The sequence below is a fragment of the Myotis nattereri genome, assembly GCF_964212035.1.
Source record: "Myotis nattereri genome assembly, chromosome: 1".
Classification (NCBI taxonomy): Eukaryota; Metazoa; Chordata; class Mammalia; order Chiroptera; family Vespertilionidae; genus Myotis; species Myotis nattereri.
Window position 1 is genome coordinate 212,508,616 of NC_138075.1, and position 24,451 is coordinate 212,533,066.

A 24,451-nucleotide genomic window follows, 5' to 3' on the forward strand; every position below is an offset into this window, starting at 1 on the left:
GTCCCAGAGAGGTTGAATATATTTTATTGGCAAACCTAAACAAATACCAATTTCTAAAGTTCCTAGTTGTCTATATTCTGTATATATTCCGAATATAGTTGTCTATATTCGGAAGTTACTTTTAAAACCAGCGAGTCAAATCCCTCATTTTAGTGAAGTGAGTGAGACCGTGAGAGGGACAGTGATTAATCCACGCCTCCTGCATTTTACTCCCCTTTCTAAGACACTAAAAGGCAGAGTGAGAGGTAGTAAATTAGACATGTTGCACATAGCACATCTCTTCAATAGCACTGATAGACAAAGCAGATAGAAGTGTTTTGTTGTTAAGAATATTGCCTAGGAATCTTACATATATCAAATAACTAAGGGGCATTTCTTTGAGCAGGTAATCTACAGAAGGAATAGGGAGAATATATGCATACAATTTACAAAACAACATCCAGTATCACAGAGAAAGAATTTATGTAAGCATCGGAGCTTTGGAGAGTACAAAGTCAAGCACTTTAATTACCATAAGGAAGACATTCGTTAAGATTACATAGGTTCATAATATGCCTAGCACATTTGGAAATGGAAACGCTGAGTAGGGTCAGGGAAAAGGCATGTGACATAAAAGGTATTCCGGGCCAGCAAATTAAATAAATTTCCCAGTTCTAGAAAAGGCCATATATTCTGTGTGGGCGCTCACTGAAAGTCAGATATTCAGGGCCGCTGAGCGAGTGCCTTAAACTACTCATAAACAAGACTCACCAAAAGACATTGACAGCAATTTGGCATCAAGGAAGAGTTCACATAAATAATGGATTTACTTTTCAGTAACTTCTATTAGGGAAAGTCCACATCTGACAGGGCATACTTCATACATCTCTCAATCTTATTCTGTGCAAAGCTGACCTCCCTGTAACGTGTGTGAGCACATGTTATCAGTTAGTCATCAAAGTCAATAATTTGCACTGAGAAAATAGTTTTTGGTTTATGTTGCTTTGGTTTTGTATCTCTTTTACTGCCCCTGATATTATTTTCCACTTAAGGATTTTTTTTTAGTGCCAAATTTGTAAAAATAGTGAATGGGCTTCTTAGGAAATAATCCTTCTCAGGCACCAACTAATTGAATACATAATTGAATATAATATCGGTACTCAATTAAAAAATACAAAGAAAAGACTAAAAAATTATTTTACCTTCATCTTTACCTTTATTTTTAATGCTAATTCATTTTTTTCTATGTTTTGCACCCATTTTTATACAGACTTATGTTTATTTTATTTATATAGTATACTATATACTTCCAAATCACACTTCTATTATGTACTACTTCAGATTGAAGCAATATGTGATTATAAACTGTACCTTTTTTTTTCCTCTGAAGGTATTTAAAATGGATTTCCTGGGTTCTTCAAACTGAACAAATATAAGAATATAAAGTGGGGGAGCCCATTGAAGTATGGTAGCAACCATTTCAGGTGGAAACTGTAGTTTAACTCTAACCCTGTTGTTTGGCTTAACAATATAAAAGTTACTTTGATTTTCTAAATTGTATAAGTCATCCCATTCGATTGAATGCCTTATCGATTGAATGACTATTCCATTGATTGTTATCATACTGGTCTTAGAGAGCACATTCTACTGTACCTGGAAACAGGACAGCACAATTACCCTAAATTGTTTTAGTGGCCACAGGTGGTGCGTTCCAGCTGCCTCAGTGGTCCCGAGACCAGGACAGCACAATTACTCTAAATTGTCCTGACAACTCAGTGGTCGGGAGACCCGAGGGCTCCAGATAATGTGTTTCTATCAACTCAGTGATCCGAGACCCAAAACTGTAATTTAGATAACATGCCTAAGTTTAACCCAGGTTACCCAAGGACTCTAGATAATGTATTTCTGTCAATTCAGTGACCCTGAGACCTGAAACTGTAATTAACATGCTTAATTCTTTTGCTTTTTTGGGAGCCAGGTGCCACATTCCTGGGATGTATTCAATACCTTTGTGATTTTTGCCTATATAAGTCTGGTTTTGCCACGATCTTATTGCTATGAGATTTGGGAATGCCCCCTCATAGTCCCGGATTGCAATAAATGTGACTCTTTAATTCGACTTCTTGAGGCGTCCTTCTGTGATTTGCGGGGTACATTACAACACCATCCCTTTTATGGAAAAGCATTTTGCACTAAATGAATGCTAAAAGGATTGACAACCAAATAGCACAAAGCGACGAGGAAGACTGGGGCAGTTAACCCAGAAAAGAATGCATAAGGAGACATTGTATATACACACCATGACAGAGTGTCTGTCTGAATTTAGGTCTTGGAAGTATTTTCATTTGGAAAAGAAAGAGAACTTATTTTGTGTTTCCCCAAAGGGAAAACCCAGGATAAATGAGTTGAAGTTACAAGAAGGCAGATTTTTGACCCGATATAAGAAAAAGCCTGGAAGTTAAAAGATGTTCCAAAATAGAGTGAGCTACCGCTGCATTTTGTGTCAACCGGATTATTCAAGCAGAGATTCGTGTAATGATGATGAGAGACACATGTACAACCAAAGACGGGACTGCTTGACCATATCTCTCTACCAGATCTTAAAATTCCATGACTAATGGAGCAAACATTTGTTCTATGCATTCCACATAAATAAAAATAGATATGAAATGATCCTTATATTTACAGTTTGACTGGTATATTCTGTGATTACCCTGGTAGAGAGTGTGGTGGGAGGAATATTTTGACTTGTATCCTAATTTTCTGTCGAGCCCAGTCTGAACTGTATTCTCCAGGCACCTTTTTAGTTCTAAATACATAACTCCAAATTAATTCTTAAGCCCTTATCTTGCTCTCCAAAATCAGCATATCTTAACTTGCCCTTTCTTTTCCTAATCATTTTACCTCAAAGGTTTTTCTAAGAATAATGGAAACATGAACTCATAAATAAGTTTCTTTTTCTCTAGCTACATTGATTTTTCCTTCCAAGTTTTATTTCATATTCTTTTAAAGTCCTTACAGTTTCCATAGATTTCAATTATGTTTCCTTCAATTTTGTATTGCTTTTCTATTTATTCACTTTTCCAAAATTTTTTTCTCAAATATATTTTTCTTCCTCTTGGTTTGTCCTTTTTTTTCCTCATCTATATTTTACTTCTCCACCTTTTTTTTCTTGTGTGTAAACCAATAAGATTGTTTTTATATGCATATTTCCTTTATTTGCCAATAATGTAAAAAAGAATTTCTCTAATTACTTTTCCTCAAAACTGTGTAACATTTGTTAAAATTTTCTTCTTTCCATACGAAATATAAGTATACCTATGCTTCTTTTTGACCACTATATTTGATAAGTTTCATAAAATTTAAATTATCTTTTTGCTTCAAATGCAGTCATTCATAATTCCTTGGTTTTTACTTACAGGCCATAAATTTTGGGAGAAATAATGAATTATTTTTTAAATAGAATATATTGAGTCACCTGTGAAGCTAGTAATTGTCAAGAGCCACAAGGCAAGGGGAATAAACACAGAGTAGAGGGAAATATGGATGAAAAAGGACCAAATCAGGGCAAAGAAGATAAATGCTTTGTAAACATGCATCCATGTGTTCCAGAATAAGTGAGTAACAAGCACTATGGACAGAGAAAAGTTCATAAAGGATGAGAGGAAATCGCTGTGCTCTGGAAACTCAGAACTGAGTATGAATGTGAGACCCAGCTTTGCTTGGGAGGATTCAGGAGAAGCTGCCCAAGGCCCACCCCACCCCACTTCAGTCAATTCTGTGATGTTAGCCACATTAGATTTCCCTAAACCTTATTTTTATCTATTAAATATGGGTAGTAATAACTTCTCTCATTTCCTTTGTGTGGATGAAGAAAATGGAGATTCAGCTCACTAACACTGTGCCTGACACACAGTAAACCCTTAGTACATGTTTGCTGCTATTACTATTGTAAAGTTTTCCAAACACACCCAGCGGGAAAGACTTTCCACACGGAAGGCCCAACTATGCAAAGGCCTGTAAACACAAAAGAGTGCATCAACTGAGAAAGGGACAAAGGCCAGAGCACAGTGTGCATCAGGAGTGAAAGCATAACATATAGACTAGAAACATGGGTAGAAATAGGATTATGAAGGACAACCAATGATTTCAGAGCTTCACTGGCTAAGAGGCCACATACTCCTTAATGAAGAGCAATTGTCCAGTCTTAAAGGGTTAATGATAGCATTGATGAAAATGCATGTAAATGAAAATAGTTTGCTTTGTTTTTTTTACACAAACAAATCTTAATTATGTTATTATTTAAATAAAAAAAAACACCACATTAATACCACCACACACATGCATGCCTACAGACACACACACACTGTTGTTTTTTTAAGACATCTGCCAATAATCTCTCTAGCCCAAAGGTAGTGAGTGTTCCAGTCACAAACCTCCAAGATCCTGAAAAAGTCACCAGGATGTAATGCAGAGCCTGACACATCCTCAAAACAAGCCCCTGCAGGAACTGGGAGAACCAGTTCCTCTAGTGAAAAAGGAAATCAAGAATGTGGGTGTTTCCCTGTGATGACTCAGTGCTTATGTTTTATAAGTTACTAGAGGCACAGATTTATTCACTGGTAGGGGTCATAGACTGCAGAGAATGGTCCTTTGTGGGAGTGCTGCTCATCCCGGTCAGCCAAGCAGCATACCCACTGTGGGAGTGCAATGACCACCAGGGGGGCAGCTCCTGTGTTGAGCGTCTGCACCCTGGTGGTCAGTGTGCATCATAGCAACTGGTTGACCAGTCGTTCTGGTCGTTCCACCATTTGGTTGCTGGGCTTTTATATACATAGATGACTGCTGGAGTTTGAGCCCTGAAGGACTAGTTCCTTTCAAAAGGTAGCAGCCTGAAAGAGGTAATCATGGGAAGGCTGAAGGAAACATTCCCTCCATCTCTTTCAAATACCACCAGCTGAGTTCACAAAAGAAAGTATTACAGAAAGAGATTAGCATACATTTGGCTCTCACATCTGAATGACATGGCTTTGTAGGTATTTAGATTTATTTGAACTGGCTTATACCTAATTTTCTAAATCCAGATAAGTAAGCATTATAATTGGTGTGCCTACAATTTTTTGCCATGCTTTTGAAAATTTAAATGTTATAATAATTAAATTTGAGTTAAAAGTTCATAAAACAACCCATTTTATATTTTTCAAAGCCATGTTCTATAACAATTGTTTGAAGAATGTTGAAAGCAGTATAAATTAAACAAACATACACTTTCCCTTTCTTTCCTACATAATTAGTTGAGGACAGGTCATAATACACTTCTCTAAAAAGGATATCTTTAATTAATGTGTCCTCTTTACATTTAAAAAATAAATCGACAACAAGAAATCATGAAATGCAGAGCATGCTGAGATATGTAAAGATATACTCAGGTTGAACAATACTTCCAAATCAGTAGGCTCTGTGTCGTGGATAAATGCATCTTCCAAATGAAAAAGAGGCAATTAATAGAGAACTCAGAAGAGGGAGAGCTGCACTGCTTGGTGAGAACCGCCATACCTGGTGATTAATGGAGAGGCCTTAACAGCACTCTTCTTCCATGCGTCTTGCCATGAGGAAAGGGAAGGAAGGGAAGGGTAGTGATGGCAGCAACACCTGGGGGGAGGGAGATGGGGAAATATGTAAAGGGAAAATCAGCAGCCCCTCTGCAATGGTGTCCATCCACAGACCTTGCCAACAAAACAATTTCCAAAAACCCTGAGCTTGTTTTCTTTATTTTTAAAAAAAACATCTAGATCAATTTCAAAGAGATTGTAAACAAATTAGATATTTTGAAAGAAGTTAATCAGAATATCCTCACGACTATAATCTTCTAAGTCTAGAGAGACAGGGGCTGCACAGCATAATGAGCTACCATGTTATTCAAGCTCTTTGACTAAACAGGGTAGCTTAAGGCAGGACTTTGACATATGGGCATAGATTTTTTTTTTCAAATTTAAGAAAAACTATACATAAACAATACCAAATATGTATGTATATGCCTTTTTTTCCTCCAACACAGTAGCATTTCTATCATTTCTTATATGTGCTTCTACCAAATTGCAATATAACTGGCTCACAATGCACTTTCCTTTTTACATTCTCCTAAGGGCATGTAGTTTTGATATCAAAGTAAATTCAACTTGTTAACTTAATAAAAAAACAACTAAATTTAGTAGAACCCTTATAGACTGCAAGAGGACAAACTAATAGAAGTTGTAAAAAGCTTCATGTTTTAATTATATTTTTGTAGACATGGTTTAATCTCAACTATATGTAAGTTTTCAAAAGAAAATATATAAAGTTATACGGAAAGAATAAAATGAAAATGTTTAATAAACAGTTGATAATTACAGTAAATTATCTGAATTTTAATAGTGAGCAATTGCTTGAACAATATCATTGTATAAAACAATACCACACCTGAAAACCAAATACTACCAATTTTGCTTTCAGTGTTCATTGTTTAAGAAATCTTTAACTTTGCATGTTTGTTTAAATAAAAATTACCGATGAAAAATGATTTTTTATACTATTGAGACAAGCTTTTATAGATAGTAGAGAGAAACTTACAAAAATGGATGCATGTTTTATTGAGAAGAAAAGAGGTGTTCCACTGTGGTGGGTGCTGTTGGTATTGGAGCAAGCTACGCATGTGTGGAGGCGGGAGGAGTATGGAAAATGTCTGTGCCTGCTCTCAATTTTGTTGTGAATAAAGCAGGTCTAAAAAAATAAAGTCTTAATAAAAAAAAAAATGAAAACAAGTATTGTAAAAAATAGAATTAGGAGAAAATTAATTTTTTTCTGTTGAAAAAATGTTTTTTGACCCCCAACACCAATATGTCTCTTACTGTATTATTTACAAAAGGGCTGGACATTCTTGAAATTTTTTTCTAAAGACAGAGATTTTCTTGAAGGCAAGTTTGCATTCTTGTTTCTGAATGTGATTCTATCTAATCCTGATGTTTAGAAAAGCAGCTATCACAGGAATCTTTGGGATTTGGAGCATGATAATCCTTTAGGTTTTTGTCTTAATCCTGTTTAGATAGCAAGTCTCAAAACCTTACAACTTCTCAACCCCTCCGGTCTTTGACACACTGCTTGCTATTAGCCATCATCTCTGTTTAAATTAACATGACCCACCTAATGCTTAGACAATAGTATTAGTCAGCCCTTGAATTGAGAAATTTGGAAACTAACTGGTTATAATAAAAGATTAGCATAAAAATTGTTGAAGGTATATGCAACCTTTAGACCTGTTGAATTAAAAGAAACAAAATCAAAGTAGCATATTTGATTATTTCTGTATGGTTGAACATATTATTTTATAGCTTTAGTTTTTTATTTCTTATCATTTTTTGATTTTGTATTTCATTTAAAATATTAATTGTTGTTATACATCATATTTTAAAAATTAAATTGCTCTCTAAAATGAAAACCTACATATTCCAGTAATATCAAAGATTAAAAAATTAAATCTAATTATTCCTACATTTAAATATTCCTAAGTGATTATTTTGTGGTTAGCACTTTGTCTTTGGAAGAATCAAAAGTGGGAATCTCACAAGCAAAAAAAAAAAAAAAAAAAAAAAAAAAATCCACATGTTCTTAATCTGTGGCATGACATGGCATTTTTTGGTATGTGGGTCTGTAATAGCCTATGGATTTTACATATGGTAAATTATCCCTTTGACTTTAGGAAGGGAAGAGTATTATGAGATAATATACTTGGAAATTAGCATTGCAATATGAGAGATACAAAAATAAGCAGATGAGAAAATTTGGAAAATAAATACATAAACACAAAACAGAAGAACATTAATAATATAACTTATCAAGATGTAATAAGTAATAGAAAATGATCCCATAAACAAATGAGCTTATAAATAATTGAAATAACACAGACTGATAACCAAAATGATTAAAGTGAAATTTTAGAGTCATGAATTCAGAGAGTGGAGAATAAAACTTTATGGATTAAGGGAAATAAAAGTGAATGCTTTTTTTTCATATTTGAAAGGTCAAAATAATAAAATAATCTCTGTACAAAAAGGGGCATTTTGTAGATATTGGTTTATGGACAATAATAAGAGCTAGATTTCACCTGGATAAGAAAGGGAAAATGGCCCATATGATACGTGAAAATAAAAAGTAGATGGAAAGATTGTTTGTGCTTATTATTGAGCTGCATTGCAATATAGAGTCTCTATGAGATTGGTTTTCCAAAAAGACAGGGATTTGAAAGTCTTTGTCATGTAGTTGAAACAACAGGGATATCTTAGAGAATGTTCCAGAGCGGTCCATTCCAATGTCTGTCTCATCTAGTTCCTGTTTTTGAAAAGATGTATGATCAAGATAGAAATACTGATGTTAAGATATTGATGCTCACAGCTGTGTGATTTAGGGAAACGGCACAGAGAACACAATTTCAAATTGAATTGCTAAAGGCTTGGTTTGTATCCTCAAGCAATCCAATCTTTAGGTCGGGGAAAACTAAAGGTCAAATTTTGGAGTGACTGCAAGTTAAAAGCAATAGGGGAGTAAACATTGAAAAGACAGTGAATTTCTTCTTAACAAACTGGGTAGGATACAGATGAAAGATGGAAGAAAACAGTTTGTTGAAAGAGAAACTGACACAACCTAGTGCAGTGTGGTGGGGAGGAGGTTGTTGAGCGCTGATGCATCTGAACTTTGTCCAACCGGAATAAATTGTGTGGTGGAAGAAGAGTAGGCCACACCATGAAATGTAGAAGAGACACATCAAGCAATATATTGTGCTAAAGCACCTGGCCAGGGTGGCTCAGTGATTGAGCGTCGACCTAAGAATGAGGAGGTCTAGATTCGATTCCTGGTCAGGGCACATGCCCGGTTTGTGGGCTCCATCCCCAGTGCGGGGCGTGCAGGAGGAAGCCAATCAATGATTCTCTCTCATCATTAATATTTCTATCTCTCTCTCCCTCTCCCTTCCTCTCTGAAATCAATAAAATATATTTAAGTATATATATATATATATTTAGAGTCCCAGTGCACAAATTTCATGCACGGGGGTGGTGGGGGGGGGTCCCTCAGCCCAGCCTGCACCTTCTCACAATCCAGAACTCCTCAGGGGATATCCAACTGCTGGTTCAGGCCCAATACTGCTGCAGGATCGGGCCTAAACTGGCAGTCAAACATCCCTCTCGCAATCCGAGACCGCTGTCTCAAACTGCTATCCTATCTGCCTGCCTGAACTGCCCTAACCACTCTGCCTGCCTGATTGATCACCCCTAAGCACCTTTGCCTCAGGCGGCCTCACTGCCACGGCTTCATCTGGAAGGTAGTTCTGCTGCCTGGTCTAATTAGCATATTACCCTTTTACTAATATGCTAATTAGACCAGGAGATATTCCAGATGTCCTTCCAAACAAAGCCATGGTGGTGGGGCTGAGGCAGAGGCAATTAGGGGCGATCAGGCCAAGAGGGGCGGCTAGTTGGAGGCAAGCAGGCCGGCGGAGGGGGGGCAGTTGGGGGCAAGTAGGCCGGCAGGGGGACAGTTGGGGTAATCAGGCCAGCAGGGGGGCAGTTGGGGGCAAGCAGGTTGGCAGGGGGTCAGTTGGGGGCAATCAGGCTGGGGAAGGGGGCAGTTTTGGGCAAGCAGGCTGGCAGGCAGAATGGTTAGAGGCGATCAGGCAGGCAGGCAGATGAGTGGTTAAGAGCCAGCAGTCCTGGATTGCGAGAGGGATGTCCGACTGCCGGTTTAGGGCCTGGGATCGGGCCTAAACCAGCAGTCGGACATCCCCCTAGGGGTCCCAGATTGGAGAGGGTGCAGGCAGGGCTGAGGGACACCCCCCCATGCATAAATTTTGTGCACTGGGCAACTAGTCCTATCTAATAAAAGAGAAACATGGTAATTAGCGTACGACCGCTACCCTTCCCATTGGCTAATCAGGGAGATATGCAAATTAACTGCCAGCCAAGATGGCGGCCGGCAGCCAGGCAGCTGGAAGCTAACATGAGGCTTGCTTGCTTCAGTGACGGAGGACTCCAACGTTCCCCGCCTGTCTTGCCGGCCTCTGAGCTTGCAGTTTGAAACATTGTAACAAATATAGAAGCTAAACAAAACCCCAGAAACCTGCTTTCAGCAGCAGGGATCTCAGAGCTGGAGTTATACATTGTTTCGATTATAGAACCCAAACAAACCAGATACTTGCTTTCAGCAGCAGAGGCCTCAGAGCTGGAGTCAGAGCTAAAGCTGGCCAAGAATAAAAAGAAAAAGAAAAAAAGGAGCAGTTGGGAACTTCAGTCACCCATCAGCCTGAAAGCAGCCCTCAGCCCCTCACCCAGACTGGCCAGGCACCCCAGTGGGGACCCCCACCCTGAAGGGTATGTGACCAGCTGCAAACAGCCATCATCCCCTCACCCAGGCTGGCCAGGCACCCCAGTGGGGACCTGCACCCTGATCCAGGACACCCTTCAGGGCAAACCAGCCAGCCCTACCCATGCACCAGGCCTCTATCCTATATAGTAAAAGGGCAATATGCCTCCCGGCACCGGGATCAGCGTGACAGGGGACAGCACCCACACCCCCAGATCACCCTGCGGCTCTGTGTGTGACAGGGGACGGGGCCAAAACCTCCCTATCTGCCCTGCTCTGTTCATGACAGGGGAAGGCGCCCCAACTTCCTGATCAGCCCTGCTCTGTGTCTGATACGGGGGAGCTCCCCAACCCCCTGATCGCCCTGTGGCTCTGTGTGTGACAGGCTGTGGCGCCCCAACCCCCTGATCAGCTCTGCTCTGTGTGTGACAGGGTGCGGCGCCCCAACCACCCCCCACGGGCCCTGCTCTGTGTGTGACAGGGTAGAGCCATAACCTCCCCATCGGCCCTGCCCTGAGTGTGACAGTGGCGGCACCCCAACCCCCTGATCGGCCCTGCTCTGTGGGTGATAGAGGGCGGCGCCCCAACCTCCCCCACCCCATGGGCCCTGCTCTGTGTGTGATGGAGTAGAGCCATAATCTCCCCATCGGCCCTGCCCTGAGTGTGACAGTGGTGGCGCCCTAACCCCCTGATTGGCCCTGCTCTGTGGATGATAGAGGGCGGTGCCTCAACCCCCTGATCCGCCCTGCTCTGTGTGTGACAGGGGGCGGTGCCCCAACTCCCCAATCGGCCCTACTCTGTGAGTGAAAGGGGGGAGCTCCTCAACCCCCTGATGGACCCTGCTCTGTGCGTGACAGGGTACGGAGCCCCAACTCCCCTGATGGGTCCTGCTCTGTGCGTGACAGCTCCCCAACCCCCTGATCGACACTGCTCTGTGCGTGACAGGGTACGGAGCCCCAACTCCCCTGATGGGCCCTGCTCTGTGCGTGACAGGGGGCAGCGCGCCAACCCCTTGATTGGCCCTGCTTTGTGCGTGCCTTGGGGTGGCGCCGCAACCTCCCTATCGACCCTGCCTTTAGTGTGACAGGGGGCGGTGCCCCAACCCCCCAATTGGCCCTGCTCTGAGCTCGACCAGGGGCTGCACCTAGGGATTGGGCCTGCCCTCTGCCACCCAGGAGCAGGCCTAAGCCAGCAGGGCGTTTTCTCCCGAGGGGTCCCAGACTGCGAGAGGGCACAGGCCGGCTGAGGGACCCTCCCTTCCCTGCCGAGTGCACAAATTTTTGTGCACCGGGCCTCTAGTAGATAATAAAAGCCTAAGCGACTCTTACGGCAGAAAGACCAGAATGACCAGTCACTGTGATGCGCACTGACCACCAGGGGGCAGATGCTCAATGCAGAAGCTGTCCCCTGGCGGTCAGTGCACTCCCACAGGGGGAGCACCGCTCAGCCAGAAGTCGGGCTCACGACTGGTGAGCGCAGGTGCAGTGGCGGGAGCCTCTCCCACCTCTGTGACAGCAGTAAGGAGCAGGGAGTTGAGTAATAAGGAGCAGCGAGTAGGCAGGCAATAAGGAGCAAGGAATCCCGGACTGCAAGAGGGCACAGACTGGGCTGAGGGACCGCCCCCCTCTAAGTGCAGGAATTTCATATATATCAGAGGCCCAGGACACAAATTCGTGTACCAGTGGGGTCCCTCAGCCTGGTCTGCAGGATCAGGCCAAAACCATCTCTCTGACATTCCCTGTGGGGTCCCGGATTGCAATAGGGCACAGGCCAGGCCGAGGGACCCCACTGGTGCCCGATTAGGGCCAGAGAGTGATGTGAGAGGTTGGCCAGCCAGGGAGGGACTGCGGGAGGGCTCGAGGATGTGTTCAGCTCGTCTTGCTCAGTCCTGATTGGCCAGACCCCAGCAGCAAGCTAACCTACTGGTCATAGTGTCTGCCCCATGGTGGTCAGTGCACATGACAGCGACTGGTCAACCAGTCAACTCTCTGTCCCCTGATGGTTGAGCAGCCTTAGCATCTCATTAACATAATATGCTTTGATTGGTTGAACAGATGACCAGATGACCGGTTACTTAAAATATTAGGCTTTTATTATATAGGATGCCTAAGCGACTATCTGACAGTAGCTATGATGTGCAATGACCACCAGGGGGCAGACGCTCAATACAGGAGCTGCAGACCTGCAGTGACTTGGCAGCTGCAGTTCTCAGGTGATGCACCTGAAACCAAAGAGGAGGGAGCCCAATTCCAGGGTGCGTCACCTAAGAATTGCCCTCTCTTAATCTGGGACCTCTTGGGGGATGTCAGAGAACCGGTTTCAACCCAATCCCGCAGGCCAGGTTGAGGGACACCACAGGTGCACGAATCCGTGCACTGGGCCTCCTCTAGTATATATATATATATATATATATATATATATATATATATATATATATATCAGGCATATATATATATATATATATATATATATATATATATATATATGAAGCTGAATTAGGCAGTGGGACTTCTGTCCTCTGCTGCATATCAGTAAACCTTTGTCAGAACCTGACGTTTCTCATGCAAGAATATATGAAGAAAGGCTATCACTACATGGCACAAACATTCCTGATAACAGGACTGTTTTCCTTATCCTATTTGTGAAGTGCTTCTTGAACAAAAATGTTCTCTAGCAATTAGAAAACAGATATTTTTAGCTCTAAGTCTGGGTCACATTCTTATCCAGGTGTTTTCTGAACAGGAACAGGCCAGTATATTCCCCTGGAGAGCCCATGCCCCAGGCAGGGGCATGGTTCAGATTCTTTCACTCTCCTTCTTGCTCATGGTGGCTGGATAATTATCAAAAGTGCATTATAATCATATAATGCTAGCATCATAGTAAGTATGAGCAGGGCTGGAGTGTGGTGGGGCGTGCTTGTTTGTGCTAACTGTGGCATGAGGATTGAGGTGGGCTCTGGTGACAATAGGGAGAGGTGGGATTTGAAACCTGCAGAGGAAGGAATGCTTCGTGTTCCATGTTCGTAGCACTCAGGATATGGCTCTATTGCAGATTTGACATCGCCCCATTCACTCACTGTTCGTGAAGAACAAACAGTATTTTAAAGTTATAAAGTATGCAATCATGTAAGTCCTCATCCTGAAGCAGGTTAATGGTCAGGATTTAACTACTGAGACCACAGAAAGAAAGAAAACAGAAAATGGGTGTGTGTGGCGGGGAAGAGTCATTGTTGTAGGCACCACCTGAAGCTTTTTTAATCAATAAGGATCAACTGGCTTAAGATGAAAGGGTAGCTGGTAATCCTTTATTCAGCTCTCTTTTAGTAAGGGTTATGGTATCTACTACCCCATCAAATTTTGTATTCTTAAGATGTGAAGGCGATTTAAAGGTATGTATTACATAGCTTAATGACAATAAAAATCAGCTAAGTAAAAGTATTTAATACTACCAGATACCATCTTTAGTAAAATGATTGTACAATGAGGAAGTTAGGAAATAGTATAATAAAGGATTTAAGTGTAAACCTTAGCTACTAATACCAAATTACATTTTAATTGAGTTTGGTTAATTTATAAATTTAAAGTAGGACGTATTAATGCTAGTATATGAAATTTAAGTTTTCTTAATCCTAGAATAAATCATGAAATTGTGTGTGTTTTTCTCTTTAACTAAAGGTATTCGTTGATTTTATTTATATTACAGACTACTAAAAATTAAATTTCATAATGACAATTAGACATGTACAAATCATTTTCTCTGACAATTTTATTAAAATTTCAAAATTTAGTTGCATTGAAGACCTTTTTAAAACTTTCTAGCAGATCTATACTTTGCTTAATTATTTTCAGATTTCTGATGTTTTACAAATCTGCTTTCTTAAAATCTTATGGTTTATAGCTAAATAGCTTGATCCACTATGTCCTTTATAAAAACTAACAGCCTATCTAAGTGCCTGGTTTATTACTGACAAATGAATTGAGTAATGTTTACTTAAAAATTTAACTTTACTTAATGATTTTACTCAATTGATATAATTAATATTCTACATTTATTATTTTTAAGAAGTATATTTTAGTTTGGGTTTTGCTCCTTCTCTTCTTGACTTATAATTTTTTGAATAAGGTGATAGATAAAATTGTGGAAAGCCCAAGGTCTCATATAGCACATGTAAGTCTGCAAATAAAGGCTGTTATATCAATTTCACTCTTCAGTTACCTTAATCAAATATTCAATGAGTGCTCAATCTGTGCTAAACTCTGTTCTGAACACTTTTTTTAGCCAGCACTATTCAAATATTTGGGTTTCAACTCTTCTTTGTGTTTTTGAAAACTATAGAAGACCCAAAGCACTTTTGTTTTTGTGTGGGGTACATCATCACTGATATTCATCATATTCAAAATTTTTTAAAAATTAAGACATTTTTTTAATACTTTTTTTAAAAATATATTTTTATTGATTTTTTACAGAGGAAGGGAGAGAGAGAGCTAGAAACATCGATGAGAGAGAAACATCGATCAGCTGCCTCCTGCACATCTCCTACTGGGGATGTGCCTGCAACCCAGGTATATGCCCTTGACCAGAATCGAACCTGGGACCTTTCAGTCCGCAGGCCGACGCTCTATCCACTGAGCCAAACCGGTTTTGGCAAAATTAAGACACTTTTAAAATAATTGCAAATGTCTTTGAAAACAACCATAACATATTCGTTTTATGCTGACATAAATAAACTATTTTGTGGATTGTTATATTTTTAAACTAAAAAAATAAAAATAAAATGCAAGAAGAGTGATACTATGATATATGCTAATACAGATTTGTAATATTCAAAGAGCTAAGGAAAGGGCTGTCAGCAAAGGCTACACAAAAGAGGTGATACTTGCAAAAAAAAAACTTCGAGGAAAGAATCGAAAGAGGTGCAGATGAAAGAAGACCTTTCCAGGAAGAGAAGAGCATGGCTAGACACAGCATGATGTAAAAGAGCACTTTTTCTTAATCTGACAAATTTCCTTCAAACCTCATCTCAGTCACTTATTGGCTGCATGACTTTGAGCAAATCACTTAAGGTCTGTGAGCTTCCATTTACTCTCCTGTTGGCTAATAAGTTCTACATATTAAGAATGTTGTGAAGACTAACTGAGATAAAATATATAAAGTACTTACACATGTGGCTGTTAATTAGAACGCTGAGTAATATTTTTTGATTGCATATTTCAGGAAAATGAATTAGTTTTCATGCTGAGAAAATAAAGTACAGTGAGGTGGGGCAAGAAGATGGAAGATATAAGCAAGAAGGCAAAAGGCAGTGATGAAGTAGAATCAGTATGGAAGTTAGAGTGGATATGAGTAATTTTAAAAACACAAATACAGTAATATAAAATAAACGTAGAAATGCCAAAGAAAACACTTCTTTACAGAACTGAGCAAACCCACAGAATGAAATGTGTAAAGCAAGCATGTCAAACTCAAAGGCTACCATGGGCCAAATAAACAAGGTTTAAGTTTATGTTGCCCTCAAAGAAACAAAAGCTTCAATTTTCATAGAAACATGGGTTTATTTTGATAGAGACATGCTGAATACAAAGGGCTGAATTAAATGAGTAATCATTAACATAAAATAATAGAACATTTTAATAAAATTAATAATTTTCTTGAACATTAACTTACCAGACACTGAATAACTGCACAAATTAATAAGCGCAATGCAAATAAACCTATTTTTCTTGTTCTCCGAAAGCGAAATATTTCCTGTTGCGCACATCAAACAAGTCAGTCCAAGACTAATGACATGGCAATCGGTTGCTAAAATATCCGCTGCTAGTATCAGTGGAGAGAAATGGTGCGCCTGCATGTTAGGCGTATAAGGGAAATAAATGCAACACGATTATAGTAATCAGTCATTAGCGAACATTGTAGTCCGTTATTAATAATTATGTAAAACAGGATATTGTAAAAATTAAGTTAAGAAATTTTTATAAAAACGTTTCTTACATACCGTTATATTGGCTGGGCCACAAGTTTGACATGCTTGGTGTAAACAATAACATGGATGGTAGAAAATTTACTTAAGACAAAAATTTAACCAACTTCTTCAACAGCTTATAGAGGTTTCCTTCACCTAAATTTTCAAGTGTTTTTTGACATTGGATTTCAAATATATTATAGTAATGAATGAATGAATGACTACAAAAATTATATATATATATATATATATGAAATGTATAAGAAATGTATTAAGAACCTGAACTAGCATCTGCAATATTCTCACACTGCAGTTAAAAATTAGTAGACTCAAAGTTTATTACTCAATGTCAAATTATCTGGAAAATAATTTTATTAAGAGTATGGTAGGCAGAGACTGTTATGATTTTTCCATATACTAAGTCTGTGCCAGCCAGATGGTATATTTGATGCAGAAAGACCTTCATAGAGAGAATGTTAAAAAGAAGTACTTCTCAACTACAAAATTAAGATTTTCTGTTGATACGCCTTAGTTCTGTCAATTAGCACACAGAGAATAAAAATACACTACGTTGAGAAGCATGGTTTTGAAATGTAAAATACACTGTTCCTCAAACCCAGGTTGAGAATTTTATAAAACACACTAAATATTCTGTCTTATATACAAACACTCACTGTGGTAATACACCAATTACCAGTAAGAACAGTATGAATTTTAGGTGAGAAAGTCTGCAATACTCCACTGAGTTTACAATTTGCCTGTTCATTTTATGATACTGCGTGCTTCATAGTAACCATTTTGGCTAATTTCTCGAACACCACAATTCAACCTACACTAAGTTATCAGAGGAGCAAGCAAAGAAAATAAAGCATAAAAGCCAAGGTGGAAGTTATGGGGGGATGTTGGACCCAGAGGATAGTAACTTATTCTTTAATTAATTCAGCAAGTATTTACTGAGCATCTACTCTACACCAGGCACTGCCCTAGTAACTGGGGATATAATAAATATGAAAACACAGTCTCTGTTCTCATGAAGCATAAAGTCTAATAGGCAAGATATTTAATTAACAAATAAATACATGTCCCATTCCATACTGTACACATACAAATAATTATTTTCAAGAAGTTATTTTCAAGAAAATTTTGTTGTAAAAATTACATGGCATAAAAATTAAACCAAGCTCTTCACTTTATAACCTCTCACACCCTGACCTTGTAAACACAGAGATTAAAGTTCTATCTCTAAATAGACAAGTGTCTAACTCCACTCAGCACTCATCACCTAGGCCTGACTAATGAATGTCCTCATAGTGGAAATTAAATATTACATGAAAATTTTTACCTTCATTTTCTGGTATCATGTATGTGTGCACATGTGTGAGGGTAGGACATAGTCATCAACTTCTGGTGATAAAGCTCAGATAAAATTTCCCTATTTAACAATCCTTTTTTAGAGTACAGTTCACTTACAGGTTCTTCACTGATGTTTCTCTTTACAATTTTTTTTTGCTACCTCCCTTCTCTTAGTATCAACTATAGCATCTTCTAATTTAGTCAAATCAAACAACAGTTGTCAATTCTGAGTGAATTTAGAAACATAAATGTAATAATCTACTCACAATTGGGAAACATGTTTTTGTCAAAAATGCTTCAGTCTTAAATAAGAGCAGCAGAAGCTACACAAAGCCATTTTGAGTTTAAGCAAATGAAAACAAAATGATCCTCATTGTAAAGTTGAAATAACTCCACGCTGCACTGTTATTTATAATTTTGAACCTCAAGAAACATTTATTCATAGAAATGTAGAATAGAAGGAAAGTAAAACAGTCTGTTCACCCTATCCTCCAGTTGAAATACTGTGCACACTGTTCTTAGTTCATGTATTTTAATTTACATTTAAAACACAAGTTCTCTTACTATAAAACATCCCAGACGCTTAGTCAAACTTTCTTTGTGGTATTATTTTCTTCTCAACATATTCTTGTACAGCCAAAGAGATAAGCAGTTGCTCTAAGTTGGAATTCAGTTACTACACGAGAACACCTTTCTCCATACTATCATTTAAATTACATGAACTAAAATGTCAACTTTGGGTAATGTTATTTCCTCGAAGCATATATCTTATTTCATTATGTATGTATGAATTCATCATGTTTTATTTCAAGCCTATAAAATATGGTATGCTATTGAGAAATCTGACAGATGATAAAACTGCATCAGAGTGGTACATGTGTACATGTTTTCATACTTCCACAAAATTGCTGATTTCTTTTTATTTCAATCAGCTGTCGGAATTGGTTGACTAGCATCAAATGTAATAAACAGCATATGGGCCTGCTAATATATGTGAAAAAGTAGTTCTTCCCCCACTTCCAACATATATGCTCTTTTATATGTAAGTTAAGTAATACATTCCTTGGGTGGGAGGGAGACTTGAAAATAAGCCATATGCTACATGAATTCCATTGTAAAAAATAATAGCTAAGTTTATTTGAATAATATTACATAAAAGAAAACTAAATCTTGGTCTTGGCATACTCTATTTGTGCATGATGCTCAAGAAATGCTTTTGTATTATGCTCTTGTATATTTTTTATAAAAAATATAACTTTATAAATTGTACATTGTGCAGCTAAACTATTTTAAGTCTTAAATATTTAATCGATTAATGGGGGTTCATTAAAGAAAGAATCCTAAAATCACCTTTTTTAAATTAGAACTTTACCAACCAAATACAGTTAATTTCTCGATAGAGTTTCAACCAAAATCAGTTCAGAAAGGGTGATGATAAAAACTTTTTAAAAGTTCAAGACAAAAAATAATCACTCTTTAGAATGTGATCAAAATTTTTTAAAGATTAATTCCTGAGAGATGAAGAAAGAGGTTAGACCTATTTTCTACCATTGGTTATAGCCCTGAGTCCCTCTTGTCTACACCCCAATATTTCTCATTCTGGGATAATCACTGGTCTCAAATTCCAGGCTTGTACTCATCAACCTTGCTTTGTTTTTCCTTTAACAAGAACTAGATTAAACTTCGTACTCTGAATCGACCCTTCCATTTCTTGCCAATAAAAGAAACAGGTAAGAAATAATCAAAAGCAGCTATGCCCATGGAAGGTTACATTCTATGTAGCAGCATGTATTTTCAAAATAAATGCGTATTCTAAATTTTCTTACATCAAATTGAGATTTGCAAAGCCAGGCCACGCATGATCAGAGATGCCAAAGGCAAACCTCTACGATGGTTCATCCATGTGAGATTTCAAATTGCAACAGCATCCCATTTTTATAAGGCATTACTAGAATATTCTCCAATGTGTCTATTAGATTCCTTTATAGAGACAGGCATGCTCCTACAAGCCATAAATTTAATAAATCACCATATATATAACTCTCATTCGCACACTTACATTACCAAGTATTTTATGGAGCAGTTTTCTTAGTCATAGCAGTGAGACTGTTCAATGACATGAATAAATAAGTAAATAAACACGATTTTCAACCTAAAACCCTTCACTCTAAAGGAATATAACTCTGCGGAAGTCTTACAGGAATACTAGTCACTATTAAAGAGAATGCATTGGCTATCAGTAGGGTGTATCTTAGATTGCCTCCATGAAGGTTTACGAGGTTTAGTAAAAGAGGGATTTCATTATAATAAACACTGCAGAAGCCAACAACAGAGCGATGGCTGGGTTCCAGTGCAGAGAGAACGAGAATGAAAAGTCCACTGTACCACAATACTGAAGTTGTTATTATAAATAACCGGTGCATTTACATCAGATTATCATACATTTTTAACAGAAATTTGAAATGCCACCTCCTTCAGCAACAATCTCAGGGCACAGAATTTCTTGTTGAGACCCGTCGCTACATGTTAGCAGTGCCAAGTCTAAGTGCTCCCAGGGACTTTTAGGCTTACATTAAAAAGCAAAATCCCTCGTAAGGAAACCAGACCTTCAGGTGCAAGAGATATTTTGAAATGATGAAATATTTGCACAATCTGGTGAAATAATCTTGAAGCAATATTTTAAAACAGAGGCCCGGTGCATGAATTCGTGCACAGGTGGGGTCCGGCCAGTCCCGACCCTGATCAGGGGGGAAGGGGGCAGTTGGGGGTGGAGGGGCCATGGGTGGCTGGTTGGCTGGCCTCGCCCCTTGGTCGAACTCCCGGTCGAGAGGACAATTTGCATGTTAGCCTTTTATTATATAGGATACTGATCACATGGCTGGTTTAACTGAATCAATGATTCCATGAATCTATAGTGTAAAAATGTACATATGCGTGTAATTCTTGAGGTGAAATAAAGCAATAGAAGGCATTTGAAAACTATAGCCTTAAGATAACCTTACACTCTTTTTGGTACTATTTTACTTAAAGGATTATATTGAATTCCAGTTTGGCATGTTAAATAATGAGGGAAAGTGATCCAAATGTTAAAAGCACATGTATGACAAATTTTCTATTTGCAATTTAATAAAGCCTGCTTTAATATTCAAAGTGTTATGTTTATGATATAAAGTCTCTATACGGTAAGAGGCTGTTAAGTTTGCAACTGATGAAACTATTGACTTTAATTTGTAGGACATCTCCAAAATAAAATCCTTCTGCAGGCATAATTTTTAATACTTGATTATTTTATTTTTTCCATTATCATTTATCCCCTCTATGCCTTCTTATCCCCCACCCACCTCCTCCATTCCTACAATCACCACACTGTTGTCTATGTCCATGAGTTCCCTCTCTCTTTTTTTTATTTGCTCAATCCCCCATCTTCCCCACCCCACCCTCTACCCCAGAGCTGTCTGCCTGTTCTCTATCTATGAGTCTGGCTCTATTTTGCTTGGTAGTAGCGTCTGTTCATTAAATTCCACATCTGAGTGAAATCATCTGATACTTATTTTTCTCCTACTGGCTTATTTTACTTAGCATAATACTGTCCAGGTCCATCCATGCTGTCACAAAGGGTAAAATTTTCTTCCTTTTTATGGCAGAGTAGTTAATTTATAACTCCAATTATTTCTGAGCTGTGCTTTATCCTTCTCAGACCAGCCTACCACAAATGTGTACATGTGTGTGCTTCCAGGTGAGCAATGCTGAATCTTTTCACACTTTGCTCATAAATTTCAGAATGAGCATCCAAAACGTACAGTAACTGGGAGGTCTTATTCTCCACATGCTAAACCATCAAATAAAACATTTGCTCTCAAAATTGTTTAAGAAAGCATACCAAGTACAGATAGTTCATGAAGTCCAATCAATAAGGACACTAGCTAAATGAAGCGCAAAAAATATTATAATGGATCCTTGTGCTCTTTGGAATCAATGACTAGTAACCTTCATTAGAAAAGAGACGTGTCTGAGCAATAACATATAGCAATATTTCTCAAGCTGCGAAAGTGAAAAGCGCTCAGAGGCAGGCATCTCTCCATGTCGCTATATTATGCCTTCTGATCTTTTCTCCCCTATTGAATGGGCCAAGAGAGCTCCCTTAACCACTTCAGAAATGCCATGCCTTCTTCCCAAGGAAGGAAGCAAAGGCCTTGGCACTGAGCTGAAATATATACATGATAATTACAAACACACAGCAGACCAGACAAGGACTTTCACTCGCTTAATAACTAGGTCAATTATTAGCAAGCTAAATATGGCACTTCTCAGTGAACACAGGTGTTTTTTACTTCATCCCATGCTGAAACGTGCATCATCTTTCCTGCATGTGTGTTTCCCAATAAATGAAGTGGTTCCATGTCAAATTAATTTAATATGAAAAACAAATTATAATATGTTAATGCTAGCACTGATTGAGCCATCCATCAATCTACCTTTGTAAGGGCTATCTTCTTCTGGCTACTAAAGAATGTAACAAGACATAATACTTGAGAATAAGCAAGTTGGAAATTCTTTTGTGCAGATGATGGAGATGCCCTTTAACTTGTTTATGCCAGTGATTTCAAAATTCTTTTCCAATTTATTTTAATGTGTTACTGTCTGAAGGGAAGCTTATTATTCTTAAGCAAGTTTGAGCAAATTCAGTAATTCAGATCAACTGATAGGCATAATTAAAATACGTATTTCCTAGAGAGGCAAGGAGGTTTGCATTGCAGTTAAAATGTGTGCTCAAGTCTCCAAGTAGCTAAAATGTTCTCTAATTTGATCCTATATTATAAAAATCATATTATTTAGCACAATCTAATGGGTTTGAAGGTAGTGATAGGAGTATATAAGTACTTTTCTATATTTGTCCTATAGAGAGGAAATTTGCAAAACAAAATCACTAGATTTGCACACTGAGCTTAAGTTTCTTTCTTATTTTGAAATTTCCAACATTACTGAGACAATATTACAAGTATTAAGCTGTTGAACATCTTTTAGTGCTTGCTTTATTGAATGGTGTGCATAATTTAAAAGTTAATTGCTTTGTTTCTGCCGTCTTTGAAAGTCATGGGACCAACTCCAGAACCAGGCTTCTAGCACTGTATGTTCTTATATGGGCCATCCCATAGAGTGAAGCACCTTCCCAACCTTGGCAGAAGGATACCATGAAGGTGTGTGTGTGTGTGTGTGTGTGTGTGTGTGTGTGTGTGTGTGTAGAATGCACTACCAATGAAATAGAGGCACAAGGAATATAACTATTAAGTTTAACCAGTGAAGAAAGCACATGGAATTAATTCTTACCCTATTACAGGTATGCTGTACAGTAAGTCCACACTGAATGTCGATAAGTTATGCCGCTTCAAACTAAATGGCATATAATGAAACTCATGGTATTGAGTCTATTATGCTGTTATTCTGAAGGAAAAAAGACCCATTAGCCTCTTTCAGATTTTTGTGATATGAATGCTTGACTATTTCCCAGGTATCAACATTTATGTCAAACCACAATTTAGAGTGGTTCTTGTTGATGGAGTAAAGCATGGGTTTAACAAAATAACAAAAAATGCATTGTTTTATAACTCATACAGATAAAAAGAGGAATATCTCTTGAAAGTAGGTAGGGAATGAATTATTGCCTGCCTTACACAAGGAGACAAGAGATCAATGATTTTCTCAAAACTACATAATAAATTAGTGCTTCTACTACATATGAAATAAAACCTAATTTTTTTCTACTTAAAGACATTTTTTAAAATATAAATTATTATAATGGCTACAACAGATTTTCAATAGGCTTTGAGTAGTTATGCAAATATAGCTCCTCTAAGCCTAATAGCAACAAAACAAGAATAAATGACAGCTACTATATATTAGACACTGATTAGTGTAATCAGATATTAACCAAAATTTTACGTATCTTCTCATTTTCATCATCTGTAATATACAGAAAATATTATCCTCCTCAGAATGTTTCTATAAAGGAAATTAATATGTAGAACCCTCAGGTTAGCATTAATGTACCATAAAAGTATAAGGTTATTAGTTCAACTTTCCCTTACCTTTTTATAATTTATTTTTAGAGACTTAGTAAAGATGCTATTTCATCATTCTAGTAAGCCTTTTTGATAAGCTCCTCTGTAGGCTCTGTTGCTCTTTTCTGGTCCTTCTCTTCTATATGTGTGACAGGGAGTGAGTATGTCTAAAATTCTTTTGTCTCTTACATGAGAGCTAGTTCATGACGACTTGCTCTCTTTTAAGTCCCTTCAGCCTTTATGTTTGAATTGTATTGTAATTGGGGTGCTTCACACTGTGTACCGAAAATTATCCCAGATACCCCACAAAAATTCATTTCTGGATTTACAAATATATTTGGCTTAATTGGCAGTTTAAGAGGCGATGCGAATAAGAGCTATGAATTGGTGCCTACCTGGCAGAGTCTACACTATGTGATCGGCGATTGATTGCCTTTACAGGGCTTATCTTACTGCCATGAATATTTGAGAGTCGTCTATAATCAGCCTTTTAGGAATTGCTCTACTACTGGGCAATGAATGATCTTTTTAAAAAATATACATGTTTTTATTGATTTGAGAGAGGAAGGGGGAGAGAGAGGAAGAGAGATAGAAACATCAGTGATGAGAGAGAATCATTGATTGGCTGCACCGAGCCCACAATCTGGGCATGTGCCCTTGACCGGAACCAAACCTGGGACTCTTCAGTCCCCAGGCTGACACTCTGTCCACT

The 24,451-nt window shown here is 38.3% G+C and overlaps 1 protein-coding gene across 3 annotated transcripts in view; it reads right to left on the reverse strand.

The window, feature by feature from the left end:
• Nucleotides 1-24,451, reverse strand: part of PCDH7 (protocadherin 7) — a 431,570-nt gene that overhangs the window by 191,841 nt on the left and 215,278 nt on the right. The window contains exon 3 of one of the 3 annotated variants that reach the window (XM_081087575.1): nt 5,536-5,631. The exons of the other annotated variants lie outside the window; for them this stretch is intronic. Coding sequence (XP_080943701.1) covers nt 5,543-5,631 — 89 coding nt within the window. The 3' untranslated portion in view covers nt 5,536-5,542. The remainder of the gene's footprint in view (nt 1-5,535; nt 5,632-24,451) is intronic. 3 annotated transcript variants of the gene reach the window in all.